The sequence below is a fragment of the Nicotiana tabacum genome, chromosome 16 (genome assembly GCF_000715075.1).
Source record: "Nicotiana tabacum cultivar K326 chromosome 16, ASM71507v2, whole genome shotgun sequence".
NCBI lineage: Eukaryota > Viridiplantae > Streptophyta > Magnoliopsida > Solanales > Solanaceae > Nicotiana > Nicotiana tabacum.
Window position 1 is genome coordinate 154,803,465 of NC_134095.1, and position 19,225 is coordinate 154,822,689.

Below are 19,225 nucleotides of genomic sequence, written 5' to 3' on the forward strand. Positions count from 1 at the left end.
AGCCCACTGAATTCATAGTGTTTCCTTAAGGAATTTAATCCCCTCATAGTACCCAAGGTTATGAATTATTTCATCCCAGGATAGAACGAATTACACACTGGTGTAGGGTACTTCAAACCCCAGTGTTTCAACAACACAAAGTTGTGTAGCAAATCACACTTACTGTTGCTTTGTTTGATGTTTAAACTATGCAGAAGAAGGAGGAGAAACTCAGAAAATCGTATGGAAATTCTGAACAGAATAGTCTTGTATTTATAGCCAAAGTTGGGCTGAAATCTGAAGAGGTGCAACTCTTCAGAATGGTTGTTTATGCAAAACGGCCACAACATAAATGCCATAACATAAATGGCTATTTACTCAACAATAAAAAGGGAAAATAAAGAGGGAAAATTGAAGAGGATAGTTAATTTTCTGTTACCAAAACAGAAAAACGGATTGGATTTAATATTAATATTTATTTTAATATTAATATTATGTTATTAAAATAAATATTTAATAACATTTCTGTTAATATTTTACTATTAACAAATAAATTTGGTCCAAAAAATTAATCAATCAATTGACCAAATCCGAAGCCGAGCCGAGCGACGACGACGACGCAAGGCTTGCCTTCTTCTCAACTCTTTAAGAGCTAGAAGAAGAGCAATTGCTTATATACCCATAAAAAACCTCTTCCTCTTTCAATATGGGACAATGTCCCTTTGCTAAGGGGGAAAACTTAAAATTTCATTTAAAAATTTTCATTTTTCTACATTTCCCATTCACCCTCTTTTAAGCCTCATTAATGCTTAAAAACCCCAACACATATCAATACATGGAATTTTATGTATAAGTTGCAATACCAAACACATGGATTTTTTTATGCATGTATTCGCATAAAAAAATTAAGAGTTATTCTAATCCTTGTACTTCAAATACTTTCAATTCACATAAATTGAATAAACTTTTAAAAGTCGTGATATGATGGATAAAGGTTTTCCTTAATCATAAGTTTTGACCCATTCTACACATATATTTACTTTTTAATTAAACTCTCTCCGTTCCAATTTATGTGATAGTACTTGAATTCAGAGAGTCAAATACGTATTTTTCTACCGTAATTTTTTCATGTGCCTTTTAAATATTTTGAATTATTAACTATTACTAAGTTTTCAAATATATAAATTCTATTTCGAAAAAAGTTTAAAATTCTATGTTCAAATATATGATAAAAATTAAAAAGTTTGACTTTAAAAACAAAAAAAAATCATATAAATCGGGATAGATTCAGAGGGTATTTGGATTGGCTTTTAAGTCTGTCAAATCAGTTTTAAGTTGGTCAAATCAGTTTTTATGTTCTTTTTAGCTTTTTCAATGTTTGGCAAAGCTATAAATTATTTAAAATAAGCTAAAAAATACTTACAACAAGCTAAAATCATAAGGGAACCCGACTTATTGTTTTTGGCTTTTTCTAAAAAAATCACCTTTTTAAGCCGATCCAAACGGCCTCTTAGTAGTAAAATAATGCACTTACGCAATTGGTTCCTATTTTCCTGAGGAAACGTTGGAATCTATCTCTGATTCTATTTTCTCCCGGAATATCTCGCGACATCGTTTTGTTCTTTTTCTTTGATCATAAGCAGTAAAACTGATTTTCGATTGGAAGAAATAATCGCTTAGATCAGAATTGAGCTATGGACTCTGCTGATTGGCGCACTCAACTTCTACCCGATTCTCGCCAAAGGATTGTCAACAACATGTAATTTCCCTTTCCTTTTCTATTTTTCCTTGTTTTTCTTTTTATCAATGATTTTGGATTCCGACTTATAGTGTTCCTTTGTGTTTATCTGTTTCTGAAAATGATTGTTTAGGCAGAAGTTTTGACAAGTCAACTTGGGGACTTGTTTTTGTTCTGCTTTCCATTTTGTGAAAACTCACTTGTCCAGGTGAATTGGAAATGTATGCCATAGAATTTTCCAGTATTGGTGATCACTCAATGCCGCTGCTTCTTTCTTTAGCCAAGGGTCCAACTGAAATAGCCTCTCCTTCCTCCCAGGGTAGGGGTGAGGTATGCGTACACCCTATCCTCATCAGACCCCATTTGTTGGAATCAATTGGGTTTGTTGTTGTTGTTGGTAATCATTCAAGGAATTAGTTCAAGTGAAAAACCTACTTTTTTTCTTACGGTGGTGTATGAGCCAGCTTAGACTATTACCTCGGATAGCTACTACCTCCCAATGGCACAAGTACCAAGGCTTACGGAGATGAGAATAAATGACCTATTGTCTTTTAACTTCCGCTGGGATTTCAACCTGAAAACTCATGGTGCTCCTTCTACTTCATTGATCACTAAGCCGCACCCTTCGGTTTAACTATATAGTGGCTTATATTTTGCCTTAGATATGTCAACAATTCCTTATCTAAAAAGATATGTCAAAAATGACAGGTTGCATCAATTTATTAATTGGATGATAGCTGAATATAGGTGGATTTTTTATTTGAACTTATGGGTTCAAAATTCTAGGACAGACTGCTACTTCAAGTGCTAAAAATTGGGTTCGAAATTTTGTTCAAATTTGTGGATTTCCTAGCACATGTATAGTTTGCGTCAAACCTACTGGGTTCAGTCGAACCTATATATTACACTCTACATGACTACATCTGCCCCCGTTAAACTGATATTGTTAAGGGAAAACAGGTTTTTGGCTTTCGAAGCAGGGTGTAATCTCAATTATATCTCATCTTTAAAAGGCATTTATATAGATTATGCTCTCATGAACCTGTTAAGCTGAATTCTTGCTGATATGGCTGTGTAGAACCGAGACCTTAAAGAGGCAGCTTTCTGTCACTAGGGAAGAAGGAGTTCAGGAGCTCAAGAAAATTGCAGTTGGGTTTGAGGAAAAGATCTATACCGCTGCTATAAGTCAAGTATGCAATCTAAACTTGCTTCTATTTGTTTGAATAGTGCAATTGTTTTCCACCTGGTTGATGTTATTCTTGCTTGTATTAATGTGCATTTACATTTCAAGTCAGGGGCGGATCTAGAGTGCTGTTACTGGGTTCCCAATACCGGGAACCAGTAACGTTTGCATAGACGCTGTATTTCTATTACGAAATCCATTAACTATTTATAAATATCTAATCGTGAACCTAGTTATTATTGTATATTAGTTTGAAATTACGGTAGGAACACATAAACTTCAAATTCTGGATCCGCCTCCGTTTCAAGTCATTGACATGTTGTATGCATTTTTGAATTTTAACTCTAATTTATCTAATGTTGCAGCCAGATTATCTACAAAAAATATCTCTAAAGATGCTGACTATGGAGACAAAATCTCATAATCCTATGACCAATTTGAGCAATGCTGCAAGTAGTGGTCAGAATGCCCATGACCCAGGTGAGGAATGAAAGTTCCTGTGCTGTATTTCACATTAACAAATCATTTGTCTGACATGATTACTTAGTTATGATGTTGGAAAAGCCTGCTCTCTTTGGCTACAAAGTGTAGAGGAAAGTGTTCAATCTCCCCTCTCTCGTCAATGTTCCTTTCTCACCACTGAAAATTCTCAGTTGCTGTCCGATTTCTGTACCTACCTTGATCGTTTTTATGCTCCGAGGGGAAAAAAAACTTTTATCTGCTTAAAGAAGTGTCAGATTTAGCTGTCTAACGAAGAGGCATTTGAAATGAAATGCATATTTTGGGAGTGAAGGGACCGCCCGAGCTGGAGCTGCAGCCGGAGTTATGGACGCCGCTGATTGGCGGACTCAACTTCTACCTGATTTTCGTCAAAGCATTGTCAACAAGATGTAATTTTCTTTTTCTTTTCTGCAACTTGTACTTTTTTTCTTTTGTCAAGGATTTTGGATTTCGGCTTCAGGTTTCCTTTGTGTTTATCAACTTCTGAGAATAACCATTTAGGCAGAAGTTTGACAAGTTTAATGGACACCTGTTTTTCGGCTTTCCTTTAATGAAATCACACTTCTCTAAGCGAACTGAGTAATCCTATTTTTGGGTGGATTAATTGGAAGTTGATGACCTAGATATTTCCAATTCTGGTAATCACTCAAGGATCTAGTCCGAGTGGAAAAACTACTTTAACTCTTTGTGGCTTACATATGTCGAAATGACAAATAGCAGCGCAAGTTAATTGGATAATAATACTAACTAATATTGTCACGAGAAAACAGGTCTTAGGCTTTCACCGCAGGGCGTAATGTCAAAACATTTTCATCGTTAAAAAACGTCTTATCTAGATTGTGCTCTTATCAACCCGTTAAGCTGATTTTTTGTTGATATGACTGTATAGAACCGAGACCTTAATGAGGCATCTTCCTGTCACTGGAGAAGAAGGAGTTCAGGAGCTCAAGAAAATTGCATTGAGGTTTGAGGAAAAAATCTATACTGCTGCTATAAGTCAGGTATGCAGTGTAAACCTGCTTCTATTTGTTTGAATAATGCAATTGTTTTCCACCTGGTTGACATTATTCCTGTTTGTATTAATGTGCATTTACGTTTCAAGTCATTTTAACATGTTGTATGCATTTCTGAATTTAACTCAAATTCATCTTATATTGCAGCCAGATTATCTACGAAAAATATCTCTAAAAATGCTGACTATGGAGACAGACTCTCAAAATCCTATGACCAATTCGGCCAATGCTGCAAGTAGTGGTCAGAATGCTCATGACCCAGGTGAGCAATGAAATTTCATGTGCTGTATTTCACATTGACAAATCATTTGTGTGACAGGACGCTTTGTATAAACCTAATGACTTAGTTATGATGTTGGAAAAGCTTGCTCTCTATGGCTACAAAGTGTACAGGAAAGTGTTCACTCTCCCCTCTCTCGCAATGTTCCTTTCTTACCACTGAAAATTCTCAGTTACCCTCCGAATTCCATACCTACCTTGACATTACAAGCCCCGCCCTCTGCCTCTCAAGTCTCATCATTGATATCGCCTTTGAACATCATCTAAATTTTTTTTCTTCTGATTGTTTTATGTTCTGAGGGGAAGAAAAACTTTTATCTGCTTAAAGAAGTGTCAGATTTAGTTGTCTAACGAAGAAGCTTTGAAATGAAATGCATATTTTGGGGAGTGAAGGTACCGCCCCAGCTGGAGCTGCAGCCGGAGATATGGACGCCGTTGATTGGCGGACTCAACTTCTACCTGATTCTCGTCAAAGGATTGTCAACAAGATGTAATTTTCTTTTTCTTTTCTTGCAGCTTGTTCTTTTTTTTTTTTTCTTTTGTCAAGGATTTTGGATTTCAACTTTAGGTTTCCTTTGTGTTTAGCTTCTGAGAATAATCATTTAGGCAGAAGTTTGACAAGTCTAATGGATACCTGTTTTTCGGCTTTCCATTAATGAAAACACACTTCTCTAAGCGAATTGAGTAATCCGATTATTGGGTGGGTTAATTGGAAGTTGATGCCATAAATATTTCCAATTCTGGTAATCACTCAAGGAACTAGTCCGAGTGGAAAGCCTACTTTAACTCTCTGTGCCTTACATTTTGTTCTAGATATGTCGAAATGACAGGTAGCAGCGCGAGTTAATTGGATAATAATACTGACTAATATTGTCACAAGAAAACAGGTCTTAGGCTTTTCATCACAGGGCGTAATGTCAAAACATTTTTATCGTTAAAAAATGTTTTTTCTAGATTCTGCTCTTATCAACCCGTTAAGGTGATTTTTTGTTGATATGACTGTATAGAACCGAGACCTTAAAGAGGCATCTTCCTGTCACTGGAGAAGAAGGAGTTCAGGAGCTCAAGAAAATTGCATTGAGGTTTGAGGAAAAGATCTATACTGCTGCTATAAGTCAGGTATGCAGTGTAAACCTGCTTCTATTTGTTTGAATAATGCAATTGCTTTCCACCTGGTTGACATTATTCCTGTTTGTATTAATGTGCATTTACGTTTCAAGTCATTTTAACATTTTGTATGCATTTCTGAATTTAACTCAAATTTATCTTATATTGCAGCCAGATTATCTACGAAAAATATCTCTAAAGATGCTGACTATGGAGACAAAATCTCAACATCCTATGACCAATTCGATCAATGCTGCATCTAGTGGTCAGAATGCCCTTGGCCCAGGTGAATAATGAAACTTCATGTGCTATATTTCACATTAGCAAGACACTTTCTATAACCTAATTACTTAGTTCTGCTGTTGAAAAAGCTTGCTCCTCTCTGCTTCTACTTAGTGTACAGGAAATTTAGATGCTTGAACCAATATACTAGTCGTTTGCCATTGGGAATCCTAATTTGGGGAAGAGTCAATGATATATTAATGCAAATGAGAGATATGTCCAAATAAGCAGCCAAGTCAGCAGATTATATAATATGTTAAGCCTTTTTCATCCCAGTTGGAGTTCCGTTAATGAGGAGGGTATTTTGCATTTCTTGGCTAACGGCAAGGGCAAGATTGGTCCTAAATTGAAACAGAGGGTAAAATTGCACAATATCGAATAGTTCGCAGGCAAACTTAACCCTTTCCCGTTCTATTAATGTTTGAGCAAATAACATGCCCCTTATCTGTAATATTTAGGTGACTACTCTTAGTAAGTACTGATTTGTGCTCTAGATCAGAGTCCTAGCCCCTTGAAGTGTTGCTTATCTACTTTCTGACCATCCTTTTTTCTTTGTATTAGAAATCCCAAACTATAAAAGAACAAAAGAAAAGCAGATCATTTAAGACTCTATATACTGTTGTCTGTTTGTCTAATAATAAAAACTTAGTCAAAGTTCTCATTTGGGAATCAGTTTTCGAAATGCAATGGTTTATGATTCTCGTATCTGTTAGTACTAGAATTGGATGCCCGTGCTAACAGTTTGATGTAGAATGTAATATTATTCATTTACACAGTATGCTAACTTTATCAGACAAAATACTATTTGAGTATCTACCAAATAGTGAATGTCAGAGTATGTTTATATAGAATAGTTTTACATCTTATCAATGACCCTTGTGATATGTCTATAGAAGAGTAAAGTTCTCCAAAAACTTTCTAAGCGAAGCAAGCATTTGATAAATTAGTTTTCACGAATACCTTAATATGGTTAACGAACTCATAACATCAAATTCCAAATAAATTTGAATACAAGGTAAACAACCTTCAAAAAGATTAAGGGAAGCTTTAGAAACTTCCTTATAAAAGGAAAACACAATGGAAACAAGAACCAAAGTATGAAAGGCAAAAAATATTAATCAGTTCTAATGTGTCTGAGGACAACAAAGCAAGTAAGATAAGTCAAACAATCCATAAATGTTGAAGATCACCATCTGTCCTGAATCTTGTCCTGCAAGTTGACACATATGAAGTAATAAAACATTCTGCAATCTCAAGTATGAAAACTAAGCTTCAAACTATGGAAACACATCCAATCACTTTCCAAATAACATTTCTGCAGGAAAGAATGAGTAGAGTACAAAGCAACTCCTATTGCATACCTAAATCTTTTGTTCCCTCACTGGGACTTCAATTAACTTGTACCTTGATGCTATGATCAGCCGTTTGAAGTTCAAATTTTAAAAAGGATTAGAATATAGATAAGATCTTTTCATAGATAATTTAGGAATAATCCATCAATAGCTCCGATTACTAATTCATACAGAAAAGGACAGGAATCAATAGTTATCCTATGAATTCGTGTTTTTATTCCAAGAACTTAAGGGCATGTTGCTTGAATAAGTAACTGCAGCATTCTCTTTTGCTTCCTCAATAGATGTAAGCTTTGAAATATACCAAATTCAGGATTTTTATCCTAAATGGGATTATCTCGGGAATGTCCTTGATTTCGAGCTAAATTATACAATGGACGGTTTCCAGGATGACCCTTTTGGACCCCAAATGCAGCAGCAAAACTTCAAGATTGACCAATCCAATCCAATCCTTTCCAAAGCATGTTCGTATACATGCAGAAATCCTACCAAAATTGTGTAAATCATTGGATCTAATTAATTATGATCCTTGACTTCTTGTTTGTTCTTTGGCGTATGTCAACTTTTTAGGTCATGGGGGTAGAGGGCGAGAAGTAAAGTGGAGGATGGTTAGAAAAATAGAAAAGTCAAGTCAAATATGGTGGGCTATAGCTCAAATTAGCCTTGTCAAGCGTAGTGAGAGGACTATATAGAAAGCTGGTGATAGAAAATTTGTTAATCTCAAGTTATCATTCTCCAAATCACATTGATTACAACTATTTGGTACAATTTTAAAGGGAAAGATCAAAATTAGCGGATATATTTTAGACACTAGTCTTTGAGTACGCACGTTGTGGGATACATGTACAAAAAATCTAAAAAACCACTTAAATATTAAAGATAAGTAAAATAAAAATTTTAAAAAAGGTGTAAGTTAAATGATTAAGATTTATCCTATTTAGTTAAATGGGCAACAGTATCTTGTGTCTCTCTAGTACAAGTATTTGCTTGTCATGAAGTTATATTTGTTGCTTAACTGCTATAGCGAATTGTATGCTTCAGTTTGAATGAAGCAATTAGTAGAACGTTGCGCCCAAAAATTTCTAAGTGATTTATCGGCAAGTGGGGGCTTATTGGTTTTGGCTTACTGCATCTTTGGAAGGAACTATAATTATATTACGTAGTTTAAATATGGCAAAATCTCAAATTGATTTTAAAACCCGAAATATTAGGGTTTCCTAGTTCAAATAAAGAAAGATTTAAGAAGCAAGATATTAGTTGATTTCAAATTTCTAAATATTAGGAGAATAATTCTTCATAAAAATATTAGGAAAATAATTAAATGACAATTTGTCCAATTTGAAATATATTTTTAAAAGGTAAAAGAGTTGATCAACATTTCGTGTTGGTGCTTCGTGCTTTTTCTTTCTAATAGTTAAAATATAGGTTTTTTGATTGTTTATAATATTTTAGATATAGATTCTTGCCAGGAAAGGGAAATTACTCAAGGAAGCATGAAGAGAAAGAGAGAAGACTGGGGAGATAATGTTGAAGAGCATAATGATCAAATACTACCAACATTTACATGTGAAATATGCACTGAAGTTGTTCCAATAACCAAGAAATTCAACAATTTTCATAGTTGCAATCATTCTTTTTGCTCAAAATGCATAGAGAGGCACGTCGAAGTGAAAATCCAACTAAGGATTGCTGATATACAGTGCCCATATGTAGATTGTGGGAAACTTTTGGACCCTCTAGTATGTAGAACGATGATTCCCTTATCGATTTTCGAGAAGTGGTGTGACCTTCTCTGCAAGCAGGCTCATTTAGGATTCGAGAAATGTTACTGCCCTTATCAAGATTGTGGAGAACTCATTGTTAAAGAGTGTGGGGATGTTGTTGGAAAATCGGAGTGTCCTAACTGCAGAAGATTGATTTGCTTTCAGTGTGGGCTTCCATGGAATGTCTGTGAAGAAAATGGATGTTCAAAGGTGAATGACACTTTGTTCAAAGAACTTGTGGAGCAAAAGCAATGGACTAAATGTCCTAGCTGTAATATGTATGTCGAACGAATTGCAGGCTGCAATCATATGCAATGCAGGTTCTCTCTCTCTCTCTCTCTCTCTCTCTCTCTCTCATTACATATGGTTTTAACTTTTACACTGATATAAAGACTTTTTGCACTATCGATGAATTTTAACCTGTTGTAACAGGATATCTGCCTTATTTTTCAAATTATTAATCTCTCTTAATACGGGCTGTCACTTGTATTATCTATTCGATAATCTGACAGTGGAAAAAACTCTTACACATCAGTTAAAAATTAAATTCATGCACATAATTGGTTTTCGTATGGTTGGCATGATTGTGAAATCACTCTATTATACGCACATGTTTCTACCTACATATGACCACGATCAGTGTTCCTTTTCGAAACAACTAATAAGGGAGAAGACACTTTTCACATCCCTTCTCGCGTAGCTATCTAACATCTCAGCCACCTAGTTATATGTCCATATTAAATTGTATGCCCTGTAATGAGTCTTGTTCTTCCACTGTTTCGTGGAAATTCAACGACCTCTTGTGGATGAAAAGTTGAGGCTGGCAATTTAAGCTGTTGCTTCGCCAACAACTGATAGAAAACTGATCAGAGAAGGATGTAGATTTATAAGTGAAAAATAGAGCAGAGAAAGAGGCAATAGACGTGAAGAAGAAATTGCTTGACTGATTGACTACAATGCTGTAACTGCAGTCTTTTTATAACAAAAAAACATAGCAAACTTAATTTAAAAATTAGGAACTACCCCACAAAGTTTTCTCCTAAAAACTAGATAACAAAAACCACGTTAAACTACTTCCTAAGGACTAGGACAAACCTAAAAAGTAGGAGTTTTATTTACTAACACCCTCCCTTAAACTGAAAGCTTTCGAGCTTCAATTTCTTGAGTTCTTCCATGGTGCAAAGTCCCAACAATCTTCTCAAATTTTGGAAAGAAAGTAACTTGAGAGGTTTAGTGAAAATATCCGCCAACTGGTCTTCACTACGGCAATATGTTATCTCTATTGTTCCTTCATTGTTGAGATCTCGCAAGAAATAGTACTTCATGTCAATGTGTTTGCTTCTTCCATGTAGCACTGGATTCTTTGACAACTTGATGGCAGAGTTGTTGTCACAGAAAATTGTAGCTGGTTTTTCTTGTTTGAATTTCAGTTCTTCAAGAATTCTCCTTAACCAAACAGCTTGACAAGCACAAGTTGTAGCAGCAACAAATTCAGCTTCGGTACTTGACAAAGTGACAATTGATTGCTTCTTAGAAGATCACGAAACAGCCCCCGTACCTAACATCAAAACATAACCTGAAGTGCTCCTTCTGTCGTCTTGATCTCCTGCATAATCACTGTCAGTAAAACCAATCAAATCAGATTTTTCACCCTTCTTGTAGAACAAAACAAAATCCTTAGTTCCCTGTAAGTAGCGAAGGATTCTCTTAGCAGCTAGCAGGTGAATTTCAGTTGGGCTCGCCATGTATCTGCTTATGAGACTTACAGCATACATGATGTCGGGCCTTGTAGCAGTAAGATACATCAAACTACCTACAATTTGCTTGTAGAATATGCTGTCCACCTTCTTTCTGCTTCCAACTTTGCATAGCTTCAAGCCAAACTCAACTGGAGTGTTGGCGGGATTGCAATTCTGCATCTTGAACCTGTCCAAAATTTCTCGTACATACTTCTCTTGGGAAACAAATATTCCATCATCAGATTGTACTACTTCTAATCCAAGAAAGTAATGCATCTTACCAAGATCGGACATTTCAAACTCATCCATCATAGACTTCTTGAAATCGGCAAACATGATACTATCATTCCCAGTAAATATAAGATCATCGACATATAAACACACAATGAGTATTTTTCCAGATTCTCCAGTTTTAACAAAAAGAGGGTGTTCATATGGACATTTCAGAAAACCAACTTTTAGAAAGTAAGCCTCAATACGACTATACCAAGCTCGCGGAGCTTGTTTTAGTCCGTAAAGAGCCTTTTTCAACTTGTACACCTTATGCTCATTTTCAATTTTTATATAACCAGGAGGTTGCTCTACAAATACCTGTTCTTCCAAGTGCCCATACAAAAATGCCGATTTGACATCTAATTGGAAAATAGGCCAAGAGTTCTGTGCCGCTAATACAATCACCAATCTGATTGTATCGTGTCTTGCAACTGGAGCAAATACTTCTGTGTAGTCAATTCCATATTCTTGTTTGTATCCTTTAGCCACTAAGCGTGCCTAATACTTGTCAACTTCACCATCTTCTTTCAGCTTTGTCTTGAATACCCACTTCACACCAATAGTTTTGTGCCCTTTTGGAAGATCTGATAGATCCCAGGTGCCATTTCTTTCAATGGCATCAATTTCGTCATCCATAGCTTTCCTCCATTTCTCCTCTTTGATAGCATTTTCAAAAGTTGTAGGATCACTATCTGCAAACAATGCAAAGTAGGAAAAATCATCTTCATTTACATCAATTCCTGTTACCTCATAATCCATCATCCACGCGGGCCTTTTGTGAGCACGATGAAGAGACTAATCTGATGCATCAATTTCTTCCAAAGTTGAGGGTGAAATTTCAGCAGCTGCTGGATTAGAATTTTCGGAATTTTCGGGTATTGTTGCTGCTTCTTCGACTTCATTATCAATTAAGATTGGAATAGAATGCTGCATATTCCAATCCCAAGAGTTTTCTTCATCAAAAATAACATCTCTGCTAGTCACAACCTTCTTTGTCAATGGATTGAACAACTTGTACGCCTTGGATGCCTCGCTAACACCAAGAAAGACACACTTCTCGCTTTTGTCATCAAGCTTCTTCCTCTTCTCGTCTGGGATATGTGCATAGCCAACGCAACCAAAAATTTTAAAGTGATCTACAACAGGTTTCCTTCCACTCCAAGCCTCCTATGGAGTCATGTTTTGAACAGCAAATGTTGGACTTCTATTCAAAATATGAATACTCCAATTTACTGCTTTTGGCCAGAATGTCTTTGGAACTTTTCCTCGAGCTAGCAAGCTTTGAACCATGTTGAGAATGGTTCTATTCTTCCTCTCCGATATACCATTTTGTTGTGGTGTATACGCCGTTGTGAGCTCTTTTCGAATGCCATGAGTCCCACAAAATTCTTCAAATCCCTTAGAGCAATATTCGCCTCCACGGTCTGTTCGGAAGCTCTTGATGGTCTTTCCTGTCTCATTCTCCACATTAGCTTTGAAGCTTTTAAATACATTAAAAGCCTCTGATTTTTCCCACAGAAAATACACCCAAGTCTTTCTTGAATAATCGTCAATGAAGGTAATAAAATACCTTTTCCCTCTATTAGGGATTGGTTTTATTGGCCCACATATGTCAGAGTGAACCAACTCCAAAACATGCTTTGCTCGCCATGATTTGCCTTTCGGGAATTGAGATTGGTGTTGTTTGCCAACAACACATCCTTCACAAATTTGAGAAGGAGCAGTAATTTGAGGAAGACCTGTGATCATGTTCTTCTCCTGAAGTGTCTTCAATCCTCCAAAACTCAAATGACCATAACGAAAATGCCACAACCATGAGAGATCCTTTACTTCCGTCATCAAACAAGATTGAATACTATCAATCTTTATCGGAAATAATCTGTTGGAACTCATCTGAACTATTGCTATAGCTCCTCTCACAGGGTCATAAATTTCACACTCACCCTTCTTAATAGTGATGACATAACCTTTCTCTTGCAACTGACCAACACTTAGTAAGTTGCTTTTCAAATCAGGAACATATAACACATTAGAGATTGTTTCCACAAAATCATTCTTGGTTTTGATCTTGATTGACTATCTCTTCCTCAGGAGATGCGATAGAAGGTTGTGCGAGGACTGCAAGGTTATCCCAGGTGAGACCCTCTCAACGCAGCATAGGCTTTTGGTGATGGACATTTGTATTAGGATAAGGAGGAAGAAGAGGTCAGTACAAGGACGCCCCAGGATTAGGTGGGGCGCCTTAACTAAGGATAAAGCTAAGGAGTTGGAAGGAAGGTTATCGACAATGGAAGCTTGGAGAAGTAGTGGGGACGCAAACACAATGTGGTCGACGACGGCGGACTGTATAAGAAAGGCGGCGAGGGAGGTGTTAGGGATATCTACGGGCCACAATGGTGGCCACAAAAGGAGATTAGTGGTGGAATGCAGTTGTCCAAGGTAAAGTGGAAGCAAAGAAGGCGGCTTACCTGCGGTTAGTAGGGAGCACTGACGAGGAGGAGAAGAGAGAGAACAGTCAAAGGTATAAGGTAGCTAGGAAGGAGGCGAAGATGGCAGTGACGGAGGCTAAGATGACAACTTTTGCTCGTCTGTATGAGGAACTAAGGAACAAAGGTGGGGAGAAGAAGTTATTCCGACTCGCTAAGGCGAGAGAGAGGACAACTCGGGATCTGGACCAAGTGAGGTGCATAAAAGATGATGACGGCAAAGTTTTGATGGGAGATGACCAGATTAAGAGGAGGTGGCAGACCTACTTTCATAAACTTCTAAGTGAAGAAGGGGATCAGGATATTATACTTGGGGAATCGAGGAATGCCGACAGTCACCATGAATTAAGTAATTTTAGGGACATTGAGATCGATGAAGTCATTGAGGCAATGCGTAAGATGAGAAGGGGCAGAGCTACCGGGCCAGACGAAATTCCGGTTGAACTGTGGAGGTGTGTGGGTAGAGCAGGCTTGGAATGGCTTACTGCATTGTTTAGTGTTATATTCAAGACTAATAGGATGCCTGAAGAGTGGAGGTGGAGTACAATGGTCCCGTTGTATAAGAACAAAGGTGATGTCCAGAGCTGTAACAACTATAGGGGCATCAAATTACTAAGTCATACCATGAAAGTTTGGGAGAGAGTGGTAGAAATGAGAGTGTGAAGGACGGTGTCTATTTCAGACAACCAGTTCGGGTTCATGCCGGGACGATCTACCACAGAAGCTATCCACCTTATTAGGAGGATGGTGGAACAGTACAAAGATAGGAAGAAGGATCTCCACATGGTGTTTATTGATCTGGAGAAAGCGTACGATAAGGTTCCTAGGGAGGTCTTATGGAGCTGCTTAGAGGATAAAGGGGTCCCGATTGACTATATTAGGGTAATTAAAGATATGTATGATGGAGCTAAGACTCGGGTTAGGACAGTAGGAGGCGACTCTGAACATTTTCCAGTTATTATGGGGTTGCACCAATGGTCTGCGCTCAGCCCATTCCTATTTGCCCTGGTGATGGATGCACTGACTCATCATATTCAAGGGGAGGTGCCATGATGCATGCTATTTGCTGATGACATTATTCTAATTGACGAGACAAGAGGCGGCGTCAACGAGAGGCTAGAGATTTGGAGACATGCTCTTGAGTCTAAAGGTTTCAAGTTGAGCAGGACGAAGACGGAATACCTCGAGTGCAAATTTGGAGTTGAGCCGACGGAAGCGGGAGTTGAAGTGAGGCTTGACTCTCAAGTCATTCCCAAGAGGGGTAGTTTCAAGTACCTTGGATCGGTTATTCAAGGGATCGGGGAGATTGACGAGGATGTCACACACCGTATAGGGGTGGGGTGGATGAAGTGGAGGTTAGCGTCGGGAGTCTTGTGTGACAGGAAAATGCCACCGTTACTAAAAGGTAAGTTTTATAGAGCAGTGGTTAGGCCTGCCATGTTATATGGAACTGAATGTTGGCCGGTAAAGAACTCACACATCCAAAAGATGAAAGTAGCAGAGATGAGGATGTTGAGGTGGATGTGCGGGCATACAAGGATGGATAATATTAGGAATGAAGATATTCGAGAGAAGGTGGGTGTGGCCCCCATGGAGGACAAGATGCGGGAAGTAAGACTCAGATGGTTCGGGCACATTCAGAGGAGGAGCACTGATGCACCAGTGAGGAGGTGTGAGCGACTGGCTGTAGTGGGCACGCGGAGAGGTAGAGGACGACCTAAGAAGTATTGGGGAGAGGTGATCAGACAGGACATGACGCGACTTAGGATTACTGAGGACATGACCCTTGACAGAGAATTATGGAGGCGAACATTAAGGTTGTAGGTTAGGGGAGAGTTGAGAATATTTCTACAGCACAATAAAGTAAGACTAGCCAGTTATGAGTTAGACTAAGAATGTCATTGGTCGTCTATTGATGCAGGGCTTTACCTTCTAGTTTTACTATACCAGCCATCTATTTCGTATTTCGTATTTCTTATTCTGTATCATATCTCTTATATATTGCTGTTATTTTATTAAGCATTTTTATGGTATTAATATATCGACTCCTGTTGCTTTTTTGAGCCGAAGGTCTCCTGGAAACAGCCTCTCTACCCTTCGGGGTAGGGGTAAGGTCTGCGTACATATTACCCTCCCCAGACCCCACTTGTGGAATTATACTGGGTCGTTGTTGTTGTTTTGATCTTGATGTCACCTTTTCCCGTTGCATCCACAGTAGAACAATCACCAAAACTAACTTTAGAACGGAAGCCTTCATTTAAGTAAGAAAAGCAAGACTTACTTCAAGTCATGTGATTAGTGCAGCCTGTGTCTAAATACCAAACATCTCGCTCGGTTTCCTTCTCTACTTGAATTGCCATCAACAAGGTCTCACCTTCCTTGTTCTCCGCGTAATTGGACTTCTCTTCCTTTTCTTTGTCATTAGGCAGCCTAGTATAACATTCAGATGCATAATGACCAAATTTACGACATTTATAGCACTCTATCTTGGATTTGTCATAATCTCGACCTCTGCCTTTGCCTTGAGATTGATCATTATTTGCTTTGAAATTCCTATAGGAATCTCTACCTCCACGAACTCCTCTTCCTCTGCCTCGACCTCTACCTCTACCTTTTCCTCTGGAATTGGAAGAAGAAATAAAAGTAGAAGCCTTCAAAGCCTGCTCATCGGAAGTTGAACTACGGTTCATCTTCTGCTCATGCACCGATAAGGAGCTCTGCAATTCGTCAAGTGATAAGACATCTATGTCTTTTGACTCCTCAATGGAGCAAACGACATAATCATACTTTGGTGTCAGAGAGCGCAATATCTTTTCCACTGTTACGACATCGCCCATGTTCTCACCATGGAATCGCATCTTGTTGCATATCTCCATGGTTCTAGCACAGTAGTTGGTGACGGATTCTCCTTCCTTCATCTGCCAGGTTTCGAAGTCCCTCCTCAAGGCTTGTAGTTGTGCTTGCTTCACTCTTGTAGAGCCTTGATACTTTTTCTTCATAGAATCCCATATATCCTTGGAAGTTTCTTTGCAAAGAATGGTTTCCAAGATGGGACGCTCAATAGCCTGAAAGAGATAATTTTTTGCCTTTAAATCTTTCAACTTTCTTGCTTCAAACTGAGTCTTTTGAGCATCCGTCAAAGTTTCGCCTACTGCTGGCGCTTTAATGCCGTCTTCAACAATTGGCCAATACTCTTTTGACCGTAAGAAATTCTCCATCAGCATACTCCAGTGGTCATAGTGACCATCAAAACGGGGAATAGCCGCTTGCACAAAATTGCTCTTTGAAGCCATAGATGAAGAACAATTTTTTTGTTTTTGGGTAAACTCTCTCTCTCACGGGTTTATCTTTTTTCTGGATCTAACCTTGCTCTGGATACCACTGATAGAAAACTAATCAGAGAAGGATGTAGATTTATAAGTGAAAAATAGAGCAGAGAAAGAGGCAATAGACCTGAAGAAGAAATTGCTTGACTGATTGACTACAATGCTGCAACTGCAGTTTTTTTATAACAAAAAAACATAGCAAACTTAATCTAAAAATTAGGAACTACCCCACAAAATTTTCTCCTAAAAACTAGATAACAAAAACCACGTTAAACTACTTCCTAAGGACTAGGACAAACCTAGAAAGCAGAAGTTTTATTTACTAACAACAACCCCCCATCCAAACCCAATTTTTTTTACTTATATACATTGACAATGTAAATAATGTAATTTAGCGTCTTGTAATACGTTTTGCGTCTTATTTTTCAAGTTATTAATTGTAGTTATTATGAACAACTACGTGCAAGTATCTTTTAGGTGATCTGATAGTGAGATAAATTTTTTTACTTTCAATGTACAAAGTTAAACCCAGGAAATAAGTCCCATATGCCTGTATATTTTCAGTTTCTTCCTTTAGTTATTCTCCTACATCAATTAGAAATCTAAATTACATAGATTATTGAAACGACATATTTACTGGATGAAACAACTTGAATCCTCATTAAGTTTTTAAGGTTTCAGATATGCAAATGAGCAACTCTCAGTAAATTTCTATTTGCAGATGCAATTTCAGTTTCTGCTACAAATGCGGGAAAAGCCCTACTGCTCAGAGGCGCTGGTGCAGGTGCAAATAAGATTGAAGATCCTCATTTTGCACATGTTAGGTTCACCTTTTTTCATGATAAAAGGTTGTATATATAATAAAGTAACTATAAATGGTTTGATTTATATACACTGACATTGTTAAAAATAATTGCAATATCAATATGTTACCTGCTACTTATCTGCTTTATATGTTCCATGTTACGGATCCACACATATATATATATATATATATATATATATATATATGTATATGTATATATGTATATGTATATATATATATATATATATATATATATATATATATATATATATATATATATATATATATAATTATTGGTAAAACAAAATCGAGTGGTTTTTTTTTCCAGTATATATATCAGTTAAACTCAAAATGGATTTGTAGTACCTATACAAATGAAATGGCATACCTAAAAAATTTAACCTTGTTTGGGAATACTTTTAGGAGTCGTTTGGTTTGACTTTGGGGGATAAGATGAAATGATCATGTTATATATTTTGGTATTGCTTTTTTCCCTGATTTGTATTTTGAATCATGTATAGCTAAGCTTGGTATAATTTAATGCATCAATTGGTGTTTTATTTTATACTTGGTATAACATGGAAGAGTAATACATGGATTAAACACCAAAAGATAAAATTGCCTGTAATCTCTCCCTGAAATCCATTATCAACACCCTTAATTTTATGAGGTTCAAAAAATTATCATATTTTAAATTTTATCATATATATCCCATATTTAGTATAAAAAACTAAACGTCCGATAAAAATTAATTGTTGCATTACAATCCCACATTATAAGTCCATGTATTACAAACGACCCTTTAGTAATAATTATAGATTTCTTATTGTGTTTTCAGGCTTGCTGCGTTAGATTACAGAACTTTTGTTATTTGCTTTTGTCCGAACCTTCATTTCGTTAAGGAAAATATCATTCACTTTAATTAAATTAGAAGGAAAATAAACAAGTTGACTAAACCAGAAGCAAATTCCTTCTAAGAGACTGAAAAGCACATATATGATATTTGGAGATGAATTTTCTTTTATATATCGGAGAATAATAAGAAATGAGAAATTAAGCAGCTTTTAATTTGTAATGCCAAATGTTAAGCTCTTGATTGCATTGGAGATACGTAAAAGCATTATGTTCAATTTTGTGGGAAAGTTTTTAGATAATTTTATATATAGGATTTCCCTTTTACTCCAATTTTTGTACTTCCAATTGGAAGCTTTTTAAAATTAATCAATTCTCAATGATGTTGTTCACGTCACAAATAATTTCTTTTTGTTATTCTTTGCTTGTGAGGGTCAGCCAAATTTAAGTTTGATGAAGACCAACTTTCGAGCAAAAATAAAATGTGTTGGTAATATTTGACATGTATTTTTGAATTCGTAAGATTTTTCATTATTTAAAATAAGGT

General features: G+C 36.8%; 1 protein-coding gene across 5 annotated transcripts; it reads left to right on the forward strand.

Moving 5' to 3' along the window:
- Positions 1 to 1,497: 1,497 nt before the first annotated feature.
- On the forward strand, positions 1,498 to 17,973 carry LOC107776212 (uncharacterized). 5 transcript variants are annotated; one of them, XM_075233499.1, is made up of 12 exons: positions 1,502 to 1,738; positions 1,851 to 2,047; positions 2,796 to 2,907; positions 3,266 to 3,380; positions 3,694 to 3,790; positions 4,291 to 4,402; positions 4,562 to 4,676; positions 5,087 to 5,183; positions 5,701 to 5,812; positions 5,972 to 6,086; positions 8,893 to 9,517; positions 17,743 to 17,973. In XM_075233499.1, the coding sequence occupies exons 4-12, from the start codon at positions 3,296 to 3,298 to the stop codon at positions 17,813 to 17,815; spliced, it is 1,431 nt and encodes a 476-aa protein (XP_075089600.1). In that variant the 5' UTR covers positions 1,502 to 1,738; positions 1,851 to 2,047; positions 2,796 to 2,907; positions 3,266 to 3,295; the 3' UTR covers positions 17,816 to 17,973. The 5 variants fall into 5 exon arrangements, 4 of the variants coding, with proteins under 4 accessions (XP_075089597.1, XP_075089598.1, XP_075089600.1 ...); XM_075233498.1 differs by having other exon boundaries at positions 1,507 to 1,738; positions 8,887 to 9,517; XR_012700373.1 differs by lacking the exon at positions 1,851 to 2,047 and having other exon boundaries at positions 1,498 to 1,738; positions 8,904 to 9,517.
- Positions 17,974 to 19,225: the final 1,252 nt, after the last annotated feature.

Excerpts from the sequence above, each read along its gene's own strand:
- LOC107776212 (XM_075233496.1), top strand. The coding sequence starts at position 1,674 with ATGGACTCTGCTGATTGGCGCACTCAACTTCTACCCGATTCTCGCCAA. Across the intron at positions 1,739-2,795 it reads CAAAGGATTGTCAACAACAT|AACCGAGACCTTAAAGAGGC; the intron begins GTAATTTCCCTT and ends ATGGCTGTGTAG. Across the intron at positions 5,813-5,971 it reads ATACTGCTGCTATAAGTCAG|CCAGATTATCTACGAAAAAT; the intron begins GTATGCAGTGTA and ends CTTATATTGCAG.